Raw genomic sequence first — 24,200 nt, forward strand, 5'->3', positions numbered from 1 at the left:
AATTAACTGCACTCAGCTGTTTTTTTTCTGTATTCTTCCCATTTTAATGTAGGCTACAGTGTACAGTAAAGTAAAATAAAATATGCAGCTAGTACTATACAACAACCTTATTTAACACACAAACATCATACAAAGTCATAGTGTAACAAAGGTTTACATAATTACACATAGTTTTGCATTTGTAAATTAACATAATAAAAAAAAATACCCTGCTAGGTTGTGTTTGGGTGAACTTTAACTTAAATGGCATAAATTAACTTTGCTTAGTCCATGTAATTCATGTATGATACTTGTTCATGTGTATTTAAATGGTAGTGACTGTGTAACAGATAAATGACTGGTTTCAGTATTTTAAGTGCATTCTGAAGGACATGGCGGTTACTGTTTATTTTTATTATGTATACTTTTTTAAGCAGATTTCAGAGTTCTAACTGTCAAGGTAATAGACATGATTCCTTCACATTGGACTGAGTGACATCTGGTGAAGTTATCTTCAGGTGAAAGTTCATCATTCATCAATTGAATTTGTCCTCACATGATGACATCACAGCAATCGTCCTGCTGTGCTCTTTGTCGATACAGAAAAGCCATAAATATAGAGACACAACACAAAAATGCCCTCAAATGCGAACGCAGGCATGTAACAACAAGCGTGAACAAGTCCAGTGCTTCAAGAGGAGCAGACACTTCCACGTTCTTTACTTCAAAATATAAGACCAGTTCCAGAGATCAAAATGTTATCATAATAAATCAATAAAGGCAGTGCACACATTTGTTGGCTTGATATGTAGACTTGTGCAACACACAGCACATAATAGCACAACAGACACTCTACAATATGTACACAAATTCATTTTTACCCACATTCACCTTCGAGTAGTCTCACGAACTGGAATACTAGCATCCGCAAAGGAGTCTTGTACTTCTTGCTATACAATTTGGTAAAAATAACAGTGATACATGTGAATCCACAGCACAACTCTCAATTCTGATTGGTCAGAAGGTGTTGATTAATTTTCTATAACAGCAGCTCGGACAGTAGAGCCATCACCAAGGCAAATCACAGGTTTATGTTTATGCCCTTGTTCTAATACATTATTCATTCTATAGCAACAGCTAATTCACAAGGATTTGTAAGGCAGACATAATTTAAAGGATTATAGTAATTTAAAACATAATCATTACTCTGGTGACGCTTTCTGTAAAGAGATGTTTAACAATCATGAAAGCAGACTTTAGTCAGTGTCAGCACTTTAGTTTTTTGTTGCCATGAGGAAAGCCGGGACAAGCTGCATTTTATGAACGAGAGAGAGAGAGAGAGAGAGAGAGAGAGAGAGAGAGAGAGAGAGAGAGAGAGAGAGAGATGCTGGTGAGGGAACAACTGCTGCTAGCTTTTATAATATGTGATAACTTAAAGCAACGTGTTTTGTCAACACAACATTTGAATAAAAAGCACCTCATTCTTTCATTGATAAAGAAAAATCGTAATCATTGATAAAGAGGAATGGTATAAGAGGAATCAAACAGTATGCTACTGGATGTGCTATTAATTAAAAAAGAATTAACTTCAAGGTGGAATTCACAGCAAAATGCCCATTGTGTTCCATGTTTGTTTTCTCACTGGAAATTGATGCACAGCAGAGCAAATACATTGAAGTACAGGCAGCCTACATTACATCCTTTAAGATCCTGCAGCTTGTGACCAGAAAAGTGTACAAAATACATCAGATGGTCTGTGGCCTTTGGGTGGATCATCTGAGGCTGAGACTTCTGTAATTGAGTACCAGTGGAAACTGGGATCCAGTGTGAGATAATGAGTTTACATCATTATAATATCATGTACAGTATAACGTAACTTTTTCACATTTTTCTAGCAGTGAAAATTAGTAAACATTTGAGCAGGTTATAGTGAGGTAGACAAAGGTAAAAGTAAAAATAAAAATAAAACAATAACTGGTGCGTTTCAGTCCTTGTTCAGTTTACTTGTTTCTATGTAGCAAAGAAAAATGTTCCTTCCTTTATCCGTATCTTTTGGCAACCATCCTAACTGTTTTGAATAAATCACCATCCAGGTTGAGCGATCTTCTGATGCAGCATAACCTTGAAATAACTCTTTTAAAAAAAAAAAACTGTTCTCTCTGGAAAACCAGGATTGGGTTCCCAACTTTGACTGTGCATTAAATAGAAAGTGAGGTGAGATTTCCTTGTAGCATAATGCATTATGTGTTACGTGTTTCTGCATGATTTGAGCAGCTCTGTGTCTCCATTAGTACTGTTTCTGTACAGAAAACTGCAAAGAAACTGGATATTCTTCAGCACTCAGTGGCCTATACACTTCCTCTATTTCAAAATCAGGACAAGATTTTTGATTGCTAATCTGTATATGTTTGTAGCTACAGGAATTTAATCCTGACATAGAATTATTTTCATGAACACTGTTAGTGAAGTCTGCTTCTGAATGAGTCAAGGGAACTGGTAGATAACTTGTAGATAAGTGAATGTAACCATGAGCCCGCTTTTTTGGCATATGGCTACTCTGATGGAGAAGCTCAGCTGTGTTCACTTTCACAATATCAGCCAAATCCAGCGAAGGCTCGGGGACAGGAAGAGAAGTAGCTGAAACATGGCTATAGGAACTGGACTCTAGTCTTGAGAAATGGTTACTTTTATGGGTAAGATTAGTCGAATTTTCCACCGCTGTTCTAAAGTCAATATAGGAATCAGCAACTGGGAGATAACTGGTAGATACTGGAGTGTAGCAATAGGTCTTTAATTTGGATGCATTGCTCCTTCTAAAGAAAAGATCATCTGGGTCCAGTGTGTCCACTCTGAGACAGGACTTGGAGAGTGGTGCACAATCAGAAGATACATAGGTTTCAGAACAGGACTCTAATCTTTCATAACTGGACTGTAATCTTGGCACAATGTTGCTTTTACCAAAAACTGAATCCATTGTAGCTTCTCCAAGGTCAAGAACTTTTGGACAACTAGAAGATATATGGTGACAGTGCTGTGGGGTTTCCATGACACCATTCTGATAGCTGAGGTCAGTGGTTAGCTCTTCACTTGACACATTGCTCCTTCTAAAGAAAAGATCATCTGGGTCCAGTGTGTCCACTCTGAGACAGGACTTGGAGCGTGGTGCACAATCAGAAGATACATAGGTTTCAGAACAGGACTCTAATCTTTCATAACTGGACTGTAATCTTGGCACAATGTTGCTTTTACCGAAAACCGAATCCATTGTAGCTTTTCCAAGGTCAAGAACATTTGGATAACTAGAAGATACATGGTGACAGTGCTGTGGGGTTTCCATGACACCATTCTGGTAGCTGAGGTCAGTGGTTAGCTCTTCAGTAGGTTCTTCAACATTTGGTTCACTGAATGTTTGCTCAGCCACTAGTAAAACTTGTTTATGGACTTGTTTTCTTGTTTGCTGGCTGAAAGCTTGGAGCTTGCTGTCCTCATGGTGGTGGTGACAGCAATGGCCTGTTATTCCTCTTCCCATGCCGATGGGCTCAAAGAGAGGGAGAGATGGTTTGAAATCCACGACTGGTAGCTTTTGCTACAAGATAGAGAGAGAGAGAGAGAGAGAGAGAGAGAGAGAGAGAGAGAATTAACATCTAAAACATGATCCTAAATTCATTATATTCATGTCCTTGAATTACTTATCAATTACTGTGTAAGATTATAATATCTGCATGCTGATATGTAAACTGCTGAGGAGCAAAACCACACACTACGAAGGCTCAAACAGACAAAAGCTTCATAAGTGAAACAACTGAGTTTGAAATGATGCAAAAACCACTGAATCATTACTGGAGGAGCAATATGTATTCGAAGTGTGTGATCATATGCGTTCATAAGTCATTCATGCTACTCTCAGAATCTGATCATGTTATTTCTTATGGCCGTGACCTGTCCAGCTGTTCTTAAATTCCAGTAAGGAACTGTACTAGACAAATTGTATCTAGGCTGTTTAATTTGAATCACCATGTTACCTTTCTCTAAATTGCATTTTGCCTCAGAAAACTTAGGAAATCTTTCTGTTGTTACCTGATGTTGACAGACAGGAGGCCAGGTGGACAGGCTGCTCTTAGATGGGTCAGGGACAAATGGACAGAGACACTGCTGAATCCTGATTAAAAAACAACACGGCGTACGTTCTTAATGAATTGAAGGTGGTATACAGCACATTTCCTTTTTATCCTGTGTACTTTTATAATTTTTTTTCTTCATTTGGGTGGGGATTCAAATAGGAAAGTAAGGGGGCTTTCACACTGGCAGTGTAGTCCGAAACAGAGCACGGTTTGCGTGAAAAATTGGTAATATGAAAGCTGTCATGCGGACCAGGAAGCGCACGAGTTCGGTTGCACTGAAACTGTGCCGCAATTCCTGTGAATGTGAACGCAACTCGTACTCGGGTCCGCACTTGTTCAAGAAGTAAAGTAACCAGTGCGTGTGTTTTAGCCGAGGACGACATCATTATATTTATGGTGAGTCGCGTTATGTCCATGCGCGTCTGTGACGACGTAAGATGAACGCAAATGCTCTGGGTTTGATAGAATCAAGTGAGTCTTAAAGCAGACCACAACTGCACTCGGATTTGGACCACAGCAAACTTACCCAGTGTGAAAACCATGTAAAGCATACCCTAGCTTTAAAAAAAAAAATCTTCATCAGCCTAAATATATAACCAAAAAGATAACTCATAAAATGCTTGTGCTTATTATACATTTATATTGAAATATTCAACAAGTCATTGTATTACCTTTCAGCTTGGCTGAGCAAAATGATTAAAAGCAACAAAGTCCCTATGATGCACAGTAATATGGCCATCACTGGTATGTGAACACTCCCTGTAAAAACACACAAATACATTCACATACTTTCACAATAGAACTGTGCAATGATGATGGACAGTTCAATACAGAGAGATACTGTATTTCTGATTGAAATCACAACTTGCCTATAGTCACAGTGACCCATGGGCTCTCAGCGCCCCCTGCCAGTGTGTGGACCTTCACACACACGGCATATTGTCCCGGAGACAGCCCGTTTAGAGAAAACTGCTCCGCGTCGCCACTTAACACTTGAGCTGCACAGCAATGTTGGAGGACTGATGTTACACACATTTATACTCACATATATTCATTTAATTCACATATATTAATTTGGCATTATTTATCTCAATAATACAACTGCACACTTGAGGGTTAAGGGGCTTGCTCAAGGGTGCAGCAGTGGGTAGCTTGACAGCTAGGATTTGAACTCATGACCTTCTGATCAGTAGTCCAACTGATCATTTTTTTCATTTTAAAATTTCAGTTTGAACTGAAATTTGGCCTCAGCTCTGCCTATGGAAAATAATTTAGAACGTTGTATAAACATTAAAAAATACAAAGGAGAATACTTACATTTCATTTTGCCATTGTATTTATATAGGACAGTGTAGTTTTGGATGAATCCACGCAGTTTGTCCAGAGGAACAGGCTTCCACTTCAGAATCACAGCACTGCTTGTTGGCTGTAGCACTTCCAGCTTTGGACCAACAGAGGGCGCTAAGAAACACACAGCGCAATTTACATCTGACAGTCAAGCAATCAACAGAAAACAGTCATTGAACTAGAAGAAATAAGTGCTGATACTCTCGTTTTTGGCATGTTAGTGTGTGAAATGTTCTCGGCTTTAGCAAACCATTCATTCTGAGATCCTGCAGTGAATAAGGCACTAAACCATCCATGTCTGAACTATGATTATTAAATCTCTAGAAAATTTTTAAAACTAAAGCTGTGAGTGGGGAACTAAATAAACATCTGCCCACACGCCCCATAGGATTAAAGACAATCATTTGGATTTGTCACTTTACTGCATCATAATATTAATTTGCATAGAATTATGAACATTTCAATTAAAACATCGCTTGTAGCTATCGTTGAAATAGCAGCTCTGTGTCATGCAAGTTCATAGAATATGAATGGTCACCTGTCGCTATATCACTTACTCACATACACTAACGTACAGTCACACTCAATAGTTACATTTTAACAAGTGTTTCAATCCACATGCCACTTGGTTTTTATGCCTACTTATGCATTGAAGCATATTTGATTTAAATATATAAATAGGTTTAAATATATATAATTATTATTTTTTAAATGTACACTGTATCCACACTTTTTCCACTTGGACTTTATCTGTTGAGAACATCTGAAAAATCAAAATCTAGTTAACTCTTATACCAAATAGGATGCTATCTGTGATTCAGACCCCAGAGGGAAATACCTACTGTAGGTAGCAAATTGATACTGACCCAACATCTGTTTTGGGTGGTCATGTTGCCCATCCCTGTACAACTCTATGCCATATTTGGGCTACCATTGACATTTCCTTGAACATCCCTGATAATGTTTGGCCAATCATGGAAAGGAGAATTTAAAGGTGGCTGAAATTCTGTTGGTCCTGGTGGGCCAATGCTGGCACAGTGGACAAAATTAGACTGGGCATACAACGGTGACCTAACTCAATGGATGACGTTACCTCAGTATAGATCCCCAGCATTTTTGCTTTACTTCTTCACCATTCATTCCATAGTGATACTTTCATTTAGTTTTTAATGTATCCCCTCTAGAGGACATGCTTGTGTTATGTGTAAGCATGAAGGCAGACACCTATATGACTGCCCTCATGTGGACACAAAGCTATAAAAGGCCTAAGGCTTGCTATATGCTGTGAGACTCCACTTAGTTTGAAGTGTAGGCAAAAACATACAGATATGATCAGCTAGATAGTCAAATTGATTCTGTGGCTAGGTGTGGGAATTAAAATTACAGTAATCATAAGAGCCAAACTGGCCCACTACAAGCACTGATCAAATATTGTCTTAATATAGCCTTTAACCACAGTTTTGTGGCTTTTTTATTTATTTATTTAAATAAAGTATTAATATTATTCTCCTTTGATCATTATTATTACCACTCAATCACATGGCCTGTGGAGTCATAGGCATGATGAAACACTGTAATGTAGCAATATATTTAAAGCCAAGGAATCGGAGATTGCCATAGACAAATGATTAGAGTTTATACTCTTGCTTAACCTCATATATCCTGTCTTGTGTAAGTTTTGTGAAAGTCTAATACAAACCTCCTTGTCTGGTAAATGCAATGGCAAATATTGCAGCTCCAGCTGTGTTATTATGAAGGACCCGAACAGAAACATTATACGGGATCTCAGGATGCACTCCTTCCAAAACACACATCACATGTACATATAAATAGTGACCCAGAATCATGGTTTTCAACTTCATACAAAAAAAAAAAATATATATATATATATATATATATATATACACACACACACATATATTTATATGCATTACTATAACATGTTATATATGCATATATGTTATACAATTAATTCCTAATGTAATGTAAAGATGCAATTATTAATAAAAAAAAAGGGGGATATATTAAGAAGTCTGTATTTTTAATGTGTTTTATATATATATATATATATATATATATATATATATATATATATATATATATATATATATATATATACACACACACACACACACACACACACACGCACACACGCACACACACATATATATATAATATAAGTATTCTGAATCTAATCTATATGCTGAATTACACACCTGTAATGATAAAGCTTTTTTCAGAGCCGTTCACTATTCTCCAGTCCAAATCAACCACAGTGGTGTCTGGTACTGGAAACCACTCGACCACAAAGCTGGACTCTGATTGCTTCACTGTCGCTGTCCATTGCACCTTCAGCTGGAAGTCATCCAAAGCATAGACACGGATGCTTGCAGGGGGTTGGAGCTCTGTTTTGAAGATATTTTATTTATCATGCTTTTTAAGAACTAGGCTGGTAACTCAATGATTCATGCCAATTCCATGTAACAAGTTTCATGAGTCACTACTTAGGAACATCGCTAAGGTAAAAAACCGTTTAATAAAATGGTTTCATAATTACAGAAGTTATTAGAAGTTAATATTCATGGTAACAAGATAAACAATGATGCCCAAATGTCAAGCACTGAACCCAACATTTATACAAGTTGAATGCACGAAATAACTTCTTTGTATTCGCCTATTTAACTGAAACATCAAAAGTATCGAAAGTTACTCTGAATTGAATACATTGGAATTTCAATAAGAAGCTTAGATGAATAGGCATAATAGACACAAAAGCTTGGATCAATAGACATAAAAGACATAAAATCTTGGATGAATAGAATCATTTCTCAACTACAACAACACTACTACTAAAAATAATAAAATACAATAAAATACTAATAAATAAAATAAATAAATAAAGTAATAAATTTATGTCTTCTTCTTCATCGTCTTCTTCTTCTGCTTATTGTTATTATTATTATCCTCTTTACCTTCAGTATTTTATCTAAAAATGCCATAATCTCTTTTAAAGGGTGTCTGCAGGCAACCTCAATAAAATATAATAGTTTTAAAGACTTTTTAATGCCATTTCAAATGTAATTTAAGACTGAATTTGCAGTGACAATAAACACATTTAAATAAAAATAAAAAATAAATAAAAAAAACCCACTATCAATAAGGATTAACAATAAGGATTTTTTTCTATCCTATTTTCACAGCAAGAACAAATGAAAAAAGCTACAGCATCTGTATAGAACACCAAATTCCATTATTTAACAGTTAGTTCCAGTTCACTAATCTGACTGGACTAGCAGCAGTCCAAGAGTGAGCACCGTACATGTCACTCCGCTTGTCTGTGTTCGCTACATAAAATGACAATTCTAGAAAGTTCATTACACTTAAACCATTCCTACACTTGGCATGGCAACATGCAAAGCTGTATCCAGCTGTGGCTTCTTTTGTAACTATTTTCATTGTCGGAACACAAATAAACAAAATGTTTGGCCATATTGTGTCTGAAATGAGAGTTACTCAATATTAAAAGACCACAAAATAGAAAGGCAGAACGAGATTCAAAAACGAGTCATAATAATTACTTGAGTAAGAGTAATAAAGTGTATATGAGAAGACTACTCAAGTTACTAGTTACTTCGGATCTGAATCTGATTAAAATCAAGAAAAATCCTGCATGTGTGTGTGTTTGTGTGTGTGTTGACACACTCGCTTCTTCCCCCTCTCCAGGATGTGGTTGTTGTGTCAGACAACTGAAGCGCATCGCAAGGCTCAAAACATTTGATCTACGTCTGTAAGTCATCTACATATTTGTCCTGGTCAGAGTCGCTGTAGTCTCACAAGTCAGATTTTTAGTTGAACCATTAAGTGGCATGTTTTCAAGAGGCGGGAGAAAACTGGAGAACCTGTTGGAAACCCAACATGAAACTCTGCAAAAGTGACCACAGTTCAGCATTGAACCAACAATCCTTGGAACATCCTTAGAACTCATAACACTACCCATTATGCCAACTCACCACTGCAGCAGGAGCAAGCTAAAGTTGAACTAGCTTACCATATGGATTAGTTAACAAAGCAAGGGTTACCTAATTTGCTGATACATAGAAGTCTTTAAGCAAGGAAATGTGAAAGTACAAATCAGTAACAATATGTACAAATACTAAAAAATATGCATGCTTTTTTAAAAGTTGTACACAAATTACGTATGGACACAAAGTTTATATGCATACTTAAAAAAATAAGCATGCATACTAGAATTTTAAGTATGCATACTTATTTTTTATTTCTTCCAATTAGTGGTCGGGACTCGGCACAGTCTCAATGTTTAAGACTAAGTTGAAAACATAAGAAAATAACTATTCACAAAAGGCTAAACTAAACAAATAGTTAAGCCTTTTGTGAATTGTTATTTTCGTAGGTAAAGGAGCAGATCTGAAGGGTTCACAGGTCGTAGACAGAGGAGTGGCCGGCTGCTTTATATCCCAGGATGCGCTCATGTCTCTGCTCCTCTCGGCTCTATCTTTTAGTTATGCTGCTTGCACTCTGCATACAAAGTACATTATCTTTAACCATTATGTGACAATTAGCATACCTGTTGAGATTTCTCTCTCTCTGTCTCTCTCTCGCTCATGAATCTACACATGTTACTCCTGAGATCCAGTGATATTGACCCCTTCTGGTCTCTGGACCTGCCTGATTCATCTTGATGCCCTACATCTGGTTGAGTTCTCATCACTTGGAAATCACTCGCTGTTGCTGAGGATGGCCCCACATGGACAGGACAATGAGATTACTGAGGATGGTACTATTTAAAAACCATGAAGATGGCTTTGAACTGCAACCGATATGAACAATTTTGCTACGATGGCTTAGGATTACAATTGCTACGATAGCTTTAGGACTGCAATTGCCATGGACAGTTCTGCACTCAAGTCTCATTTTTATGAATTTCCTAGTTACACAATTGCACTTTTTGCACCATGTGGTACACAGTTGTAGAAGGGAATTATTTCTATTTTATCATCGCCTTTCAATATAATTGTCGCCTCTGGCTTGCTCATTAGGGATAAACTCATCAATTTAAATTTTATATCCTGAATTGATATATTTCTGTAAAGCTGCTTTGTGATAAGGTCCATTGTTAATAGCGCTGTATAAATAAAACTAGATTGAATTGAAACACAACGGCTATAAATACACAAACTAATCAACATTAGGGAGGCAACCGGTGACATGACAAGAGAGGAGACAAAACAGGAGCCAAAACAGACACACATGGAAATGTATACGAACACATAACCATGTGAAGGTGTGCACCTGTGATGCAGGTGCTGGGTCCCGCCTGCACGCTGCACATCCTGTCCAGAGATCACTTCATCATTACAATCGCCATTGTAATGAGATAATCAATGTTATTCACGTCACTCGTCAGTGGTTTTAATGTTATGGCTGATTGGTGTAGGAAAATGTCAGATGTTGCGGCTGCTGCTCATGTGAATGATGATGTGAATGTTCTCTCAGGGAATTGGCAGAAGGCAAAGTAAGCATATCTGTGTAAATTGGGGAGCAAAAGTTGGCAATAGAAATCTGACTAGCTTTTGCATAGTTTCTATACTTCTTGTTCTTAATATGCAATTCAACCGCATTGGTACCCATTGATCAGAGCTGAAATGTTTAAGACATAGTATGCAGCGGGCTTCAGAGTCATGTGCAAACACAGGTCTTAGCCAACATAATTATTTGCTCTTCTGTAGGCAATTTACATAAAATTTACATTTACCCAAGTTGATTGTACTTCTGCAGACTGACTTTAGCTCAACTGCACGTCTCTGCAACACATGAGCAACCGACCCAGAATGATGTTTGTGTAACGTGATGTCAGGTGTTTTCTTTTTGCTTGTTATTTGTTTGCTTGTTTTACACAAATGACACAAAAAGAAACTCAAGTAAAAGAGACCTATCTGAAGCATAAAGTTTAAGACCATGCAATTTCAAATTTAAGACAATTTAATATCTATTAAGGCCTTAAATGTATAAAATGTCATTTCAGACAAATTAAGACTTTTAAGGACCCGCAGACACCCTGATTTTACTACCAATTTCCACCAATCGGCAGATGATTTCTTTATCAATAATTAGAAATCAGAACATTTATGCTATAACTCTCAAAGTTCCTTATCGCAGTATACCATACTTTGTCACACTTTTAGTGTGAACTGCGTCTAATGAAATTGAGACCATGGCTGTTACTCACCTGCGTCCTTGTCTCTAGGTAAGTATATGTGAGCCGATGGTGATGTCCCAGCTGAGTTAGACGCAGTCAGGTTGCAATTACAAGCGTGAGCAGAGAGAGAAAGGACGCAAGAGCTGCTATTAGAATCCAGATGACCACAGTCCCTGTAGGACGAGTCTAGCTCATCCCAGCACGATGCAGCATAGCGCAGGATCACGCCATTTGTGTGCGGCCACTGGAGAGGCTTAGACAGAACAGAAGGTAGCATGGAAAACTGAAAACCTCTCTGATTTGATGAACAGCTTTCATTTATACAAACATTGCCAAGCCAATGAAACCAAAACAACGCATTTGTGGGCAGTTTCAGCCACATTGACCCCCCAAAGCGCCCCCCCAAAAAATCCCTCAGTTCAAAACACTTGGACTAAAAAAGAGGACTGTGTACATGTACTGTATATGTACACTCACTGAGCACTTTATTAGGAACACCTGTAAACCTAATAATTCATGAAATTATCTAATCAGCCAAGCATGTGGCAGCATTACAATGCATAAAATGAGGCAGATACGGGTCAGCAGCTTCAGGTAATGCTTTCAACAACCATCAGGATGTGATCTCTGTGATTTTGACTGGCATTTTTGGTATGATTGTTGGTGATTTGAGCATTTCTATAACTGTTGATCTCCTGGGATGTTCATGCACAACATCTCTAGAGTTTACTCAGAATAAAGAAAAAACACATCCAGTGAGTGGAAGTTCTACAGACAGAAATGCCTTACTGATGAGAGAAGTCAGTGGAGCATGGTCAGACTGGTTCGATCTGACAGAAAGGCTACAGTTACTCAGATAACCACTCTGTACAATTGTTTTGAGCAAAAAGCATCTCAGAATGCATAACACTCACATTCTATTTCTGTCAGCCAAGAACAGAAAGCTGAGGCTGAGGTGGGCACAGGTTCACCTTGTGCTGGTGGAGGTGGTGTAATGGTGTGGGGAATGTTTTCTTGGCACACTTTGTGCCCATTAATTACGATCAATCCTTCATGACCACAATTTTACCATCTTCTATGATAATGCACCATGTCACAAAGTAAAAGTCATCTCAAAACTGGTTTTACGAACATGACAATGACTTCAGTGTTCTTCAGTGGCCTTCCACCAGATCTGAATCTAATTGAACACCTTTGCGATGTAGTAGAACAGGAGATTCACAGCATGAAAGTGCACCTGAAAAATCTGCAGGAATTGCGTGATGCACTCATGTCAACAAGGACCTGAATCTCAAAGGAATATTTCCAACATCTTTTGGAATCTATGCCATGAAGAATTAAGGCTGTTGTGAGAGCAAAGGGAGGCCCTACCCAGTATTAATATACTGTTCCTAATAAAGTGCTCAGTGAGTGTATATTGACAATAAAGCCTTTTAAAGACCTAATCAATACAATGCATGATCATATCCAAGACCAGACTGGACCTGTGTCTAAAAAGTTCAGTTTTCATGGGTTTAGGACTATGGATATACACTAAATTTCACTGCAGAATCCCCTATTAAATCATATAATTTGGTAAAGAGAGAGATTACCCAGTACAATCAAGTACAGTGATCTGATCCCAAATTTGGTGCGTGCTGCACAAAATTCTATTCTATTTTTGTATTTATACCATTGCGTGGTTAAAATCTCAGAAGGTGCTGACTCATTTCCTACAACTGCATCACTCTGACAGTAGTTCTGGCTGTAACATAAATGACTAAAATGTCATAAATGATGGTTTATGACATTTTAGTCATAATGTAACATAACATAACTAAACACAATGCAACATAAATGACTAAAATGTCATAAATTATGATTTATATTAATGCACTCATTCTAATACATTATCATTCCTATAGTAACAACTCATTCACAAAGACTTGTATGGCTGTATGGACTCCACATAATCTAAGGCTAATAATAAATGGATTTATTAGTTTATTATAATATTTATTATTATATCTATCTATCTATCTATCTATCTATCTATCTATCTATATCTATATATATCTATATCTATATACACACATATATATATATACACACACACACACACACACACACACACATATATATATATATATATATATATATATATATATATATATATATATATATATATATATATATATATATATATGAAGTTTTCTGTAAGAGGATGTTGAATTTTTTAAGGAAAACATTAATGTAAGGAGTCTCCAGTGTCAACACTTTGTAAGCTGTCAGTAAGTTTCTTGATACGGGACAGGCTTCATGACAGAGGCACGTGCTTCACAGTAATGTGACAAGCTGCTTTTTTTCTGTCTTATTTACTTCAAAAGAGAGAGAAAGAAAAACATGGTTGTAAAGTAATAACAGGAACTAACTTGTTTCTGAGGCGTTCCACAACATTAAATATAATTACAGGGTGTACCAAAAGTCTCCGTACATAGGGCAAATGAACACCTTTTAGAAAAATCTTCCAAAATTAGTTTATATTATATGCATATTTTTCAGATAACCTTCAAGAATGCCTTTAACAAATGAAGAATGTATTGAATTCTCATGGCTCAACTGGTATGCAACAGCAAGGTTGCGATAGACGTGTAATTACATGCATACTGACAAATGTGTTAACAAGAGTTCACGATGACTGGGAGAGATAACACCATTGTGTGTTTACAAAAAAATGCCAATAATATATTTTTTTAATAAATTACATTTTTGCTAAAAGTTTTAATTTGCCCTGTGTATGGAGACTTTTGAGACGCTGTGTATAAACAGTTAAAAAGCATGATGTGTCATTCGTTAGTAAATTGTTGGCAAATAGCTATGGTATCAACAGAACGACACACTTTGGGCCATGCGGTTACATGGCATAAACTGTTTTTGTATAACAGCACAGTCTGTTACGTGTGTTACTTCTGACATCCTAATCTATTCTTTAAAAACATGCGATATGTATTTATTTGGTACATTTTAAAGTTTATAATTATTGAAATTTTATACTTTAAGTTTATTATTACAGTGTCTCTATCAAAGTCAAATTCTCTATCAAAGTAAATCTTACTTTTTCAAACTCTGAATAAGCATTAAAAAAGGGAAAGGAAACTTTACAAAAAAAAAAAAAGGAAGGGTTGTATTCACTGTTATTATGAAATACACCACAGTGTAGAAATGAGTAAAAAGCGTTCAGTGAGTTGAGTTGAAAAAGAATAAAGTCAAAAACCAAGAAAGGTTCAGAGTTTACAACTTATCTGCTGGCTTTCTCAGCTGCAGAAATGTCTACATTGCAGAAGAAAAAAAACATCTCTTTGGTTTCTGCAACCCACCAAAACCACTATGCATCACGGGGCCCATTTCCTGATGTCTCATCTCATACTCGTGTTTCCTTCAGATACTGACTGAGCAATAATAATGCCAATTATCAACATAGATTAACGAAATACAACTCGGCACCCAGCCTCATTAAACACTTATTACATGAGAACTGAGGTGTTATTATTTATGGGAGGCACTAAAGAGATGAGTCAACTGCACAGGTGATTATGCCTATATGAAATAATCAGTAATCTTATTTACAGTGCTCATTATATTGGGTAACAAATGGGGATGGTTAGATTAAATAGCAAAGAAAAGATAGAAGGATGAGCAATTCTCAGATCTGCGGCGAACCTTAAGTGTCATCTTGCACACTTTAAAAAAAAAACAAACAAAGAATGCATTATCAGTGAAGGTGTATCATTTGTGCTATTTTATTATTTTATTTTATAGGTTTAGTCCAAGTGTTTAGTCCATCTATTTCAAAATACAATAAAAGCACAACTAATTATGATTCCACAGCACATTTGCTGTGATTCTGTCCCCAAATGTAATCCATTGCCTCATCAAGCAGTTATAAGCATAATGGTTTTGAGTGACGGAAGTGGTTTACCAGTTTCCAAGCTATTGGCACACCCAGGAAGTCAGAAAAAAAAAAAGAAGAAAAAAACTTGCCATGTTTTTTCGATGACATTTAAGGAAACTGTCTGCCCACATAGGTTTAAAGATTTTAAACCCATTAGTCATATTCACACTTTCATATTTGTTCATAAGTTTAATAAAAAAATAAATACCTAATCTGTAATAACTATCCAAAACTGTGATACATAATCACATTTCGTTTAGTATCACTGCCAAAGATTATCTTAGCATATATACACGAATAAATGATTATACAGTATATTGCAAGTTTGTCCAATACATCTCATTATGAGATTATTATATAACAAATATACATGGAAGTAAACAGACATTTTTACTAAGTTCCAGCTTGACATTTTCAGAAAACTGTAATTGGCAGTTTATATTTTCTTTTTAGAAAAAAGGGCTTGAAATAAGCAAAATGATCTGCCATAACTACAAGCCAGAAAAAAAGTAAAAATATATAGAACTATGCTCCATAATTTTTGTTTGTTATATAATAATCCATAAGTGAGAAATAAAACATACTGGGGTGTGGTATTATAGGAAGGCATTGCCACCTTACAGTTGATTATTGTTTTCCAAATACATCACATCCCAAAGTGTTTTATTGATCTTACACCACAGGGATTTGCCAATGATTACAATACTTTATTAATTAAAGACAGACATGTCATAATTTGTATTTGTTCATAATTACATTTAATGTTGCGCAATGCCCATGAACCAACTTAGTTCCTGTTATCACTGAAACTTTATGATTATGGATTATACTTTTATAACAATCCCGTCTCATGTTTTGACAAATGTTGCAAACTTTGACAATGATTTCTGGTTTGTCTCAAATAGACCTAGGGAGAGGCATGAACATGCAGAACTTCTTTGTTGCCGACAGGACATAGGGAAACAGAGTCTGGGAAACAGACCCGAGGAAAAGGAAACACTAGGGAACCGGGACGACCAGAAAAAAAACTAAAAACTAGAAAATACTAAATAAACAAACAGTGCATAAACCAAACGATACCAAATGTAATAAAAATGAGAACCAGAAATATAACCTGACTTGATGTAATGCTCCAGCAACTGAGGAGAAAAACCAGGGAACTTAAACAGAGCACTAATCAAGTAGGGAAAATAAGAAACACATGGGTATGGTTACACTGGAAATTCGTGAGACAACAGTAGAAGAAGTTCTACATGGGGAACAAGGGAACATGGGGAATTAGTGGCCGGGAATGGATCTACCCCTGGGGGGCCATGACACTTGCGTCCTGCTACATCTATGTATATGCACATTACATACACAGTAAACAGTCTTTTACTCTCTTCTTCTCTTTTTTCTCTCTTTAAGCCAAAAACAAGGCAAAAATGCAGATATATTACTGAGAAACCACAAAGCACAAACTCCTCTGTCTTACAGCTTTGCATCTGCCTGTACAAAGAGCTGACACTGGAGACTCCTTCCAAAAATACTAAATAAATATCTCCTCACAGAAAACCTCAGCATATCAATATATGATTACACACCATTTTTTAACCAGTTTTGGTGAATATCTGCCATACAATCTCCTATATCTCTTACTATAGAAACAATAAGCACACAGATTCTTACAAAATGTCAGAATGTGGTGTAATGAGAAATGTTAGATAAATTTGCCTATATTTAAGATGTGCATTGATTAAAATATGAGTTTACCTTCCAGAGCAAGGTGATACGTCTCTGTCCGCTCCTGTCTACCGGCTGGATGTGTCTCCATAGCTCCGGGGCAACCACTGGGGCTGAAAGATATAAACAAACACGCAGATTATCACTATCTCTTTCTTTATTTTCTTTATAAACACGCACCTCACTTGATCTCACTATCTGCTCCTCACCAGCTTCCGCTGTGGTGGCCTCTGCAAAACCACTCCAGGAACTCCAGTGTTTCACTGCTCTCAAGTCCTGAGCGCGAATCCTGACAAAGTACTTCGTTCCTGGATATAAGCCACACAAGTCCATCCGCCAGTCATGAAGAATAGCCGTCACTTTGGGAAAGTAGGCCTGAAATGGACAGCAAAGTTTAAGACGCTTTAAAAAGCAAACAGGTTCATGTTTTCTTTTCTTTTTTTCAGATAGGTGGGAGGCATTAATAATATGAGGAAACAACACTGGGAATTTCACCTATTTGAATATAATCAGCCAGATTAATTATGTGCTCATTTTATTGGTTAGTGACTTATGGGATGGACAGGTGCACAAAGAAGTTTTAACTTCTCTCTAAGTTAGCCGACCAAATTATCTATAGCTTGCATAACAAATATTATTTGACACTGTTCCTCAGGACAGAATGAAATCACTACAAACTGTGGGACTTTAAGAAGAAGCTTTTTATTTGCCACATATACTATACATTACAGGTAGTGAAATTGCGTCCTTGCATGTCCCAGCTTATTAGGAAGTTGGGGTCAGAGCATAGGAACAGACTGACTACATCAAGATACAGCACACCCGAGCAGAGTTATTCTAGTGTTCTTTGGTTTTCATCTATGATCAGGTCTAAGTGTACAGTATGCATTCCTGGAGGTTGTGTTTAATACTGTTGTATTAAATGGACCGAGCTTCTATATTTTAAAAAAAAAATGTCTACAAAGTGATTTTCACCCATTCACATACACACCAATGGTAGCAGAGCTGCCATGCAAGGGGCTAACTTGCCATCGGGAGCAACTTGGGGTTCAGTGTCTTGCCGAAGGACACTTTGGCGTGTGGAGTCATGTGTGCCAGGAATCGAACCACCAACCCTATGATTAGTGGCAACCCGCTCTACCACCTGAGCCGTCCACTGTATAACAGTAGTCATCTGACTTATCAGTTTGCATTTCAGGCTTTTCCCCCAGGCATAACTACGAGTGTTTTTTCAAAGGCTTATCAAGCTGCTATTTAAAAAACCTGGCAAGAGAGTTTCAGTAAAAACTTGGCAACATTAAAGGTGTGAACGTTTTGCAGGTAAACAGATCACCCAGAGGCTCAACTTAAGCATTTGAGTGACATGACTGCGAAATCACAGACATCGTTTCATTTTCACATTCATACAGTACATATTATAAATATAGATTCTTACAGCCTGTTCTTACCTGCTGAGGAGTGTGGTACTCTATCTGTAGGACACGATGGATCCTCTCGGATTGCACATATTGACCTCGTGGCTCTTTCCACTCCAGCTTTAGACAACTGGCATTTTCTGGCACTGTGGCAAGCATTGTGATTTGCGGCGTGTACATCTTAACTGTGCGAAATTAAAGTCATTAGAGATGATGCATTATTCTTAAATACATTGTTAAAATTACACATTGTGGACAACTGATTACATCTTGGTATGAATGAAGGATGACATGATGTACTTAAAATAAGTAAAGGTGCGTAGAGTAATCTTGCATGCATGTGGGTGGGTGTGATGCCAAGGGAGTTAACATGAATGAAGTTATAGACGCAGTGGGCAGAATAACAGAAGGTGGGTAAAATGACAATGTTAGAAACCATACAGAGAAGAATAAAGTGCAGAAGTTCAGGAAATAATATACACCTATAAGAATAGGTTAATACCTTCAGTAATCCCATTGAAACAGTACGGTGGTAATCGGGTGGATATGGAGAACGTGAACACCAGCACGTCCACACAGAAGCAATGAGACACCGATCCGATTTCCACCGAGCACTGGGTGGACGTGGTATTACAGGAGTCCATAGAGATTATATTGCTTATACAATTGGACCTGAAAAAATAACAATAAAAAACCCAAAATAAACAGAGCTACTTAATTAATTCTGGTCCCCAGTCATTTATACACTCAGTCATTTCTACATTGCAAAACATCAAGCTTCAATTTGAATCGTCATGTGCACAAAATGTCAGTGACCAGTGTATATTTGTATATATACATCCGAACATAAAAGGGGGAGGAGAGAGAAAAGAGAGGGGAAAGAGATTATTTACAAATACAATATATATAAAGAATATATTAATATGTATGGTATTTATATGGTATGGCAGATGCTAATTGTAAACACTACAATATGTGCAGTCACAGTATGTGAACCAACATGAAAAATTCTGTAATATAAATAGTATTGGTGGCGGTTGAGGAGATTCACCCCCCATACAATGTAAAGCGCTTTGAGTGCCTAGAAAAGCGCTATATAAATCTAAGGAATTATTATCTGTCAATCAGGTGATCAGTGTGTGGGAGGTAGTGGAGGCATAACTGGAAGAGTGGAAGAAGGAGTAATGACTGGATTACAATTTATTCAGGATGAGTGAAAGTATCTTTCTCTCTTTATACCACAGCACTGTTCAATTCCTTATTCTGAATAGTTAGAAGGTGTTGATTCATTTTTTGATACGAGAGCACAGCGGAATATTCTGATTCTGATTAGTCAGCTGGTTTGCACTGTTTTTGTATTACAGCGTGGCACAGAAAGTAGTTCTGGCTGTAACAGGAATAACAGGTGGATATTAATGCGCTCGTTCTAATACGTTATTGTTTTTTATAGTTACAGCTCATACACAGGGACTTACACATACACAGACACTCCACACACAGCCACTCCACATAATCAAAGAATAATAATAAAATGAATTTTTAAAATGTGTTGTAATTTTTAATCCGTGTACTGGTAATCGTTGATGTGGTGACTTTTTATGTCAGGAGACCAAGGAGTAGCGGTTGTAACACACTTCGTAACACAGTGCTTTATAAAGTCTCACAGCACGAGAAATTCTTCAGGATGGAAGAGTTTATGCTTTTACTTTTTTTGTTTTTGTAAAATGACAAACGTTTGAGCAAGAAGGAGAAAAATGAGAGAAGCTAGTGAGAGAAAGACTGTTTATCATGGATATAACAAAAGTTAGAACAGGAACTAACTTGTCTCTCGGATGTTCCACAACATTAAATCTAACTATAAAGCATTAAACGGTGTGATGTATCACACATTAATAAATTAAACACTGGACTCATCGGCAAATTGCCGTGGTATAAGCGGACTAACACACTCCACACCCTGCTGCATACCCTGTTGTGTGTTATTTTATACATAACAGCAGCTCTGTCAAGTTTTATATTAATTATATTAATTGTCCTAATACTTTAAAATGTCTATAAACATTTACACACAATTTATTAAAAAAATTCTTATTTTTTAAACTGTGTATAATTGTTGATATGGTGAAGTTTTCTGCGAGGAGATGCTTACGTATCTTTTTTTTGGACAGAGTCTCCAGTGTCAGTGCTTTGCAACAGTAAGAGGTAACGCTGGAAGTTGACACTTTCTGAGATTTTAGTAAAGTATTTAGGACATTTCAGCGTAATATGACTAGCTGCATTTTTTAAAATTAAATTCAAAAGAGTAAAAATGAGAAAGGCCAGTGAGGGACAGACTGCTTGCTGTTATAATGCAAGTGACTTGTTTGGCAGACATTCCACAACATTAAACGTAACTACTGTATAAATGAATAAAAAAGCAGAACAGTTCATTTTTAATGAACAGATAATTGTAAGGGAAAATTGCTATAGTATAAGAGGAATAAAACACAGTGGTACATCCATGGAAAATAATCAACTTTGGGATGATAAAAGTAACTCCACTTCGTCTCAGGTTGCATGACAGCAGCCTGTCGGTGATTATTTTCCTAAACCAGTGTTTTATTCCTTACTTACCTTGTACCCTGTATGCAATGACTCAATTCAATTATTTAAAAATAAGATGCAATCTTAACTTCAAGACTTGATCCTGTTCTGCATTAAAATGTCACTTAATGTTCATTTTGAGTATGATTTGAGCCCATGTTGAGACTTGTTCTCAGAGATATCCTCAAGATGAATTTCTATTCAAAATTAAACACAAGGTTCCATGTGGCGTGCTTATCAAAGCCAAATAAGACGTTACAGACACTCCTTCAAGGGTGAGCCTAAACAGATGGCATGTTTTCCAATTTCAGAAGAATGCTGCCAAACCAGATTTCTGTTTTTTCCAAAGCGTTATTCTACAGCATTCAGGTTACAATTAAGATAAATAAACTTTACGTGAGTTTGTCACAAAAAACCTTAAACCAAACCAGTCAACTCTCTACGCTTTGTATCTTGTAAACGGCTTTGTATCTTGTAAACATGTTTAAATTTATCACACGCTTCAGAAATTGTAAAATGAAATAATTTCATGGATACGGAGAACATGGGCTCTTACGTGTTAACCCGCATCATGTAAGCGATGTCTTCTGAACTGTGTGCAGTCCAATAACAGGTGATGTTTGCGTGCTCCAGGAGCTCACAGCCTATAATTTGGGGCTCTGGAGAGGAGCCTGGAAAAGGATAAAAATCAAAGAAAATTTGTAAGCAAATCAAATGGCCAACATATATCTGACATATCAAGGCCTTTGACAATTCTGGGATTTTAATATATTTAGCCATAAAGATATGACCCTCAATAAAGTCTACACAAAAACATATATTTTTCCATCCATCCATCCATATATCGCTTATCCTACACAGGGCCGTGGGGAGCCTGAAGCCTATCACAAGGGCACAAGGCGAGGAGCACCCTGGACGAGGAGCCAACCTACTGCAGGGCACGATCGCACACCCATTCACACACTACAGGCAATGTGGAAATACCAATCAGGTTATAACGCATGTCTTTGGACTGGTGGAGAAAACCCAAGTACCCAGAGGAAACCCCCGAAGCACGGAAAACTGTGTACACAGGGTGGAGGTGGGAATCAAACCTCAAACCCCAGAGGTGCGAAGCAAACCTGCTAAAAACTAAGCCACTCTGCTTGCTCCCCATATATATATATATATATATATATATATATATATAAATATATATATATATATATATATATATATATATATATGTGTGTGTGTGTGTGTGTGTGTGTGTGTGTGTGTGTGTGTGTGTGTGTGTGCATATATATATATATATATATATATATATATATATATATATATATATATATATAGCTTTTTCAAGCAATATGTATATGTATATATCTATGTACATACATATATAGTTGCATGTCAATAACATTCCATATAAATCCAAGGTTTGGACCCACATAATGGGCTTGTAGTAGTTTTCTAAACTGATATATTTTTCTAGACATTGTGTACACAACATTTTTATAATGGATACTAACTACAATAATAACAAAAAAAACGAACTAATAATAACTACATATAGACTAAGTGTAGAGATTTTAAGAGTTTCTTTGTTTACGCAGGTCTACGGTTGACATGTTCTAGACATTGTTTCTTGAATGAGTCTCCTAAAAAAGTAGTTCTTCAAGGGTTCTTTGAACAATTGCTCATATTTTATGAGGGTTTTACTTAGAAAGGGAAACACTGTTGTAAGATCCTGAATCACATTTTTCTACCAAAAACATCCTTCCATAAAATGTTAACACTGAAAGATCCAGAAAGTTCTTTAAGGACAGCGCTTATCAACCTGTTTTGTATGTTTGTTTTTGTTTGCTTGTTTGTTTGTTCATCAGGGGACCACTTAAACTGTAACTGCGCAATTTTAAGAATCTGAATGGTGTCTAATCTCAGTCTTAACTCTCACTTTCTTTAACCACCACATTCTTAGAAAAAGATTCAATCTTGCACCCTAAAAGCTTTTCTTGGTTTCTAGTGCATTAAAAGTTATACAGTAAGCAAACCCCTATAACAGGGGGTTTCCCTTTTAATTTAAAACTGGAACTCTTAATCATCCAAAGAAACCCAGAACACTGTTTTCTCAGCATGCACATGCAAGTATTGTATAATATTTTATTTATTAACACTATTTATCTAGAGTGCTGTGCATTGTCTTACCTGTAAACAAAAGCATGGAGATCCTGCATACCCAGGAAAAAAGTGTATCACAGCTTTGCTTCTTTCTCTCCATTCTCCTCTGTCTCTTCTTCTTCCTTTGCTGCCAAAACAGAAATATATATATATATATATATATATATATATATATATATATATATATATATATATATATATATATATATATTTATATATTCTATATTCTATATATATATATATATATATATATATAGAAAACTTTGGCCTCCAAACTTAAACTCATACATAACACAGCAATTCCTCCTGCCAAGCGGTTCCTTGTCACTTTTGCAGAACTTTGCCGCCGGTACAGAGGACATGAGCCACATCTGAACTGTCACACATGCAAGTCCAAACAGTGCAGTCTTACCGGTCACACACCGCAGGTTAGTGGTTCAAGTGTAGTTGAAATCCTCATGATACTCGGAACACAGTCATCAGTGAGTCTGCCCACGCTACGGTTCTGTTACCCGTCCAGCAGACTCATTTCTCTGAGGTCTTTAACGCCTGCTCACAAACTCTCTACAACTCTCCCTAAACTGCGTCATATACTCGTAATTTGTATATGAATGAGTTATTTCTCATTTGCATATCAAAACATTAACTGCGGAAGCGGTTTCAGAAAAGACCCTCAGAACAGAATATATCATGAGTAAATTCATCCTTTTATTATTATTATAGGTGCT

General features: G+C 36.6%; 1 protein-coding gene across 1 annotated transcript; it reads right to left on the bottom strand.

Annotated features, from left to right (window-relative positions):
• Positions 1-24,200, bottom strand: LOC108280162 (interleukin-31 receptor subunit alpha). Its single transcript, XM_017494963.3, has 15 exons — positions 23,885-24,200; positions 23,500-23,599; positions 21,872-21,986; positions 19,235-19,404; positions 18,766-18,917; positions 17,527-17,692; positions 17,348-17,430; positions 11,695-11,917; positions 7,664-7,852; positions 7,147-7,245; positions 5,418-5,561; positions 4,970-5,098; positions 4,772-4,859; positions 4,057-4,138; positions 1-3,565 (listed from the first exon to the last, which is right to left on the bottom strand). The coding sequence occupies exons 2-15, from the start codon at positions 23,570-23,572 to the stop codon at positions 2,267-2,269; spliced, it is 3,012 nt and encodes a 1,003-aa protein (XP_017350452.2). The 5' UTR covers positions 23,573-23,599; positions 23,885-24,200; the 3' UTR covers positions 1-2,266.

Source organism: Ictalurus punctatus, chromosome 20 (genome assembly GCF_001660625.3).
Source record: "Ictalurus punctatus breed USDA103 chromosome 20, Coco_2.0, whole genome shotgun sequence".
Classification (NCBI taxonomy): Eukaryota; Metazoa; Chordata; class Actinopteri; order Siluriformes; family Ictaluridae; genus Ictalurus; species Ictalurus punctatus.

Excerpts from the sequence above, each read along its gene's own strand:
- LOC108280162 (XM_017494963.3), bottom strand. The coding sequence starts at position 23,572 with ATGGAGAGAAAGAAGCAAAGCTGTGATACACTTTTTTCCTGGGTATGC. Across the intron at positions 21,987-23,499 it reads CTCCATGCTTTTGTTTACAG|GCTCCTCTCCAGAGCCCCAA; the intron begins GTAAGACAATGC and ends ATCCTTTTCCAG. Across the intron at positions 5,099-5,417 it reads ATACAATGGCAAAATGAAAT|CTCAAGTGTTAAGTGGCGAC; the intron begins GTAAGTATTCTC and ends ATTGCTGTGCAG.